The sequence below is a fragment of the Colobus angolensis genome, unplaced genomic scaffold (genome assembly GCF_000951035.1).
Source record: "Colobus angolensis palliatus isolate OR3802 unplaced genomic scaffold, Cang.pa_1.0 Scaffold4, whole genome shotgun sequence".
In the NCBI taxonomy this organism is placed as follows: Eukaryota; Metazoa; Chordata; class Mammalia; order Primates; family Cercopithecidae; genus Colobus; species Colobus angolensis.
The window spans coordinates 8,257,064-8,259,906 of record NW_012117376.1 but is presented as its reverse complement, the minus strand read 5'-3'; the positions used below and the strand labels follow the sequence as shown (position 1 = coordinate 8,259,906).

Below are 2,843 nucleotides of genomic sequence, written 5' to 3'. Positions count from 1 at the left end.
CACCACGCCTGGCTATTTTTTTTTGTATTTTTAGTAGAGACGGGTTTCACCATGTTAGCCAGGATGGTCTCGATCTCCTGACCTTATGATCCATCTGCCTCGGCCTCCTAAAGTGCTGGGATTACAGGTGTGAGCCACTGCGCCTGGTCTAATTTTTTTAGAGTCAGGATCTCACTCTGTTGCTCTGGCTGGAGTGCAGTGGTGTGAACTTAGCTCATTGCAGCCTCAAACTCCTGGGCTTAAGCAATCCTCCTGCCTCAGGCTCCCCAGTAGCTAGGACTACAGGCACATGCCATCATACCTGGTTTTTGGTTTTTGTTTCGTTTTTAGAGATGGGATCCTGCTGTTTTCCATGCTGGTCTTGAACTCCTGGGCTCAAGTGATCCTCATGCCTCAGCCTCCCAAAGTGTGGGATTACAGGCTTGAGCCACCGTGCCCGGCCTTTTTTTTTTTTTTTTTTTTTAGGAAAGGAAGGTTGAGAAGACAGGAGAAAGGCAGTAGGAGAGATGGGGGGAAAAAAAAAGGAAGAATGAGAAGGATTCACTATTTGGGGGCTGGCAGAGTCCAAAGAGACCAGCTGATGCCTTTTTTTTTTTTTTCTTTTTTTAAACAGTGAGGAAATAGGCCCTTTTAATAAGCCTCCTACATGGGGACTGCCTGGGACAGTATTTTATGTGGAAACTGAGAAGGGTATCCCTTTTGGGTGACTGTGGAATTCTAAGGTGCTCTAGGGAGAGTCTGGACTTCTCTACCCCATGAGGATTAGATGCGGGTGTTGAATTAATTGTCCTTAGATCTCAGGGTACAGGAGACTGAACCTAACCTTTAGGTTACACTCCCTCCATACAAAATTGGAAAGTAGAATATACGGGCTCATTAAAGCAAAATTGGAAAGTAGAAAATAGTTGCTTAGCTTAAATACTACCACTTCCGGGCAGGCTTCCTGTCATGGGCCCCTCCGAGGGTAGATCTTAGAGCATGTGGTCTGAGGATGCCAAGGAGTGTGCTAGCGTCACTTCTCATTGGCGGACCTTAGGTAAGTCTCAAAGGCTCAGTTCACTCATCTGTAAAATAGGAAGTTAAAGGCTGGGCGCGGTGGCTCAAGCCTGTAATCCCAGCACTTTGGGAGGCCGAGACGGGCGGATCACGAGGTCAGGAGATCGAGACCATCCTGGCTAACACGGTGAAACCCCGTCTCTACTAAAAAATACAAAAAACTAGCCGGGCGAGGTGGCGGGCGCCTGTAGTCCCAGCTACTCGGGAGGCTGAGGCAGGAGAATGGCGTGAACCCGGGAGGCGGAGCTTGCAGTGAGCTGAGATCCGGCCACTGCACTCCAGCAGGGGGACAGAGCAAGACTCCATCTCAAAAAAAAAAAAAAAAAAAAAATAGGAAGTTAAACCAACTTCTTTCTTCCTCTTTCTTTTTTTTCTTTTTTTTTTGATAGAGTCTTGCTCTGTTGCCCAGGCTGGAGTGCAGTGGCATGATCTCGGCTCACTGCAACCTCTGCCTTCTGGGTTCAAGTGATTCTCCTGCCTCAGCCTCCCGAGTAGCTGGGATTACAGGTGTGTACCACCACACCCAGCTAATTTTTGTATTTTTAGTAGAGATGGGGTTTCACCATGTTGGCCAGGCTGGTCTCGAATGCCTGACCTCGTAATCCACCTGCCTTGGCCTCCCAAAGTGCTGGGATTACAGGCGTGAGCCACCACGCCCGGCCGCCAAGGTTTTTCAAATGGCCTCTCCCCCAATCTTTTTATGATCCCTTCTGTCCTAGGAGAAACCAAGGCTCAGGATGGACTAGAGCAGCTCCAAACCCTTCCAACAAGGAAGGCCCCAGGCGCCTAGGACCGCAAAGAGCAAGTCCCAGAACCATCTTTTCGCTGGAGAGGATTAAAATGGGCCTGGTCGGGCGTCTGTAGTCTCAGCTACTCGGGAGGCTGAGGCAGGAGAATTGTTTGAACCTGGGAGGTGGAGGTTCCAGTGAGCAGAGATCGCGCCATTGCACTCCAGCCTGGGAAACAGCGAGACTTCGTCTCAAAAAATATGTGTAATAATAATAAATAAATAAATAATGGGCCTGGTGTGGGTGGCCACTGGCTGTATTCTATGTTACTTGTCGGCCCACCTCTCCCTCCTGTCCCCCACTTCTGTGGGTCGCCGGGGTCCAGCACAGTGATGTGAATTTCACCGGAGAACCAGGAGAGGGTTGGAGAGATGTCGGACAAGGGCAGGGCCCTAGGGGAAAGGCTGCCCAGCAAGAAATGGGAGGAGCGAATTGGCATAGATTGAAAGGTGGAAGGGCGGGGGCGGCAGGCCCCTAGGGCTGTGTCCAAGCGAGGAGGCCGCGGAAGGGAAAGTTACTGGACTGGACAGAGCAGCTGGTGGGCCCGACGGATAGACATATACTGCCAGCCCGGAGTGGAAAGAACAGTTTATGCTGTGCTTTATTAAAATGTGCATCATTTATTTTAAAACGTGCATCATTGTCTCGTGCTCGGCGCATGCGACCTCAGTGTGGTGGCCCGCGGGGGGCCTCGTTCCCGCCCAGCTCCCGCGGAGCCGCAGGGAGCAGGCGCACTCACGTGGCGCGGGCCCGGGGGCTCCCGCCCATGGCCAGGTAGACGTCGATGGGCACGTGCAGCAGCGTCAGGCAGTGGCATCCGGGGCAGCGACGAAGCGGCCTGGGGAAAGCGGGGCGCGACAAGGGGCGCTGAGGCGGGGGCCCGGCCCATCCTGTGGGGCACATCCAGGGAGTGCACCTGGGTCCCCGGGGGTCCGGACGTGAATGCGGGGACCTGACTGCTGGGGGTGCCAAGTGGGACCGAGGGCGGGGCCGCGGGAC

The 2,843-nt window shown here is 53.2% G+C and overlaps 1 protein-coding gene across 1 annotated transcript in view; it reads right to left on the bottom strand.

Annotated features, from left to right (window-relative positions):
* Positions 1 to 2,420: 2,420 nt before the first annotated feature.
* The window catches only part of FAM229A (family with sequence similarity 229, member A), a 953-nt gene continuing 530 nt past the window's right edge, over positions 2,421 to 2,843 (bottom strand). Inside the window, exon 2 of the mRNA XM_011955659.1 lies at positions 2,421 to 2,841. Within this exon, the coding sequence (XP_011811049.1) occupies positions 2,580 to 2,841 (262 nt within the window). The 3' untranslated portion in view covers positions 2,421 to 2,579. The remainder of the gene's footprint in view (positions 2,842 to 2,843) is intronic.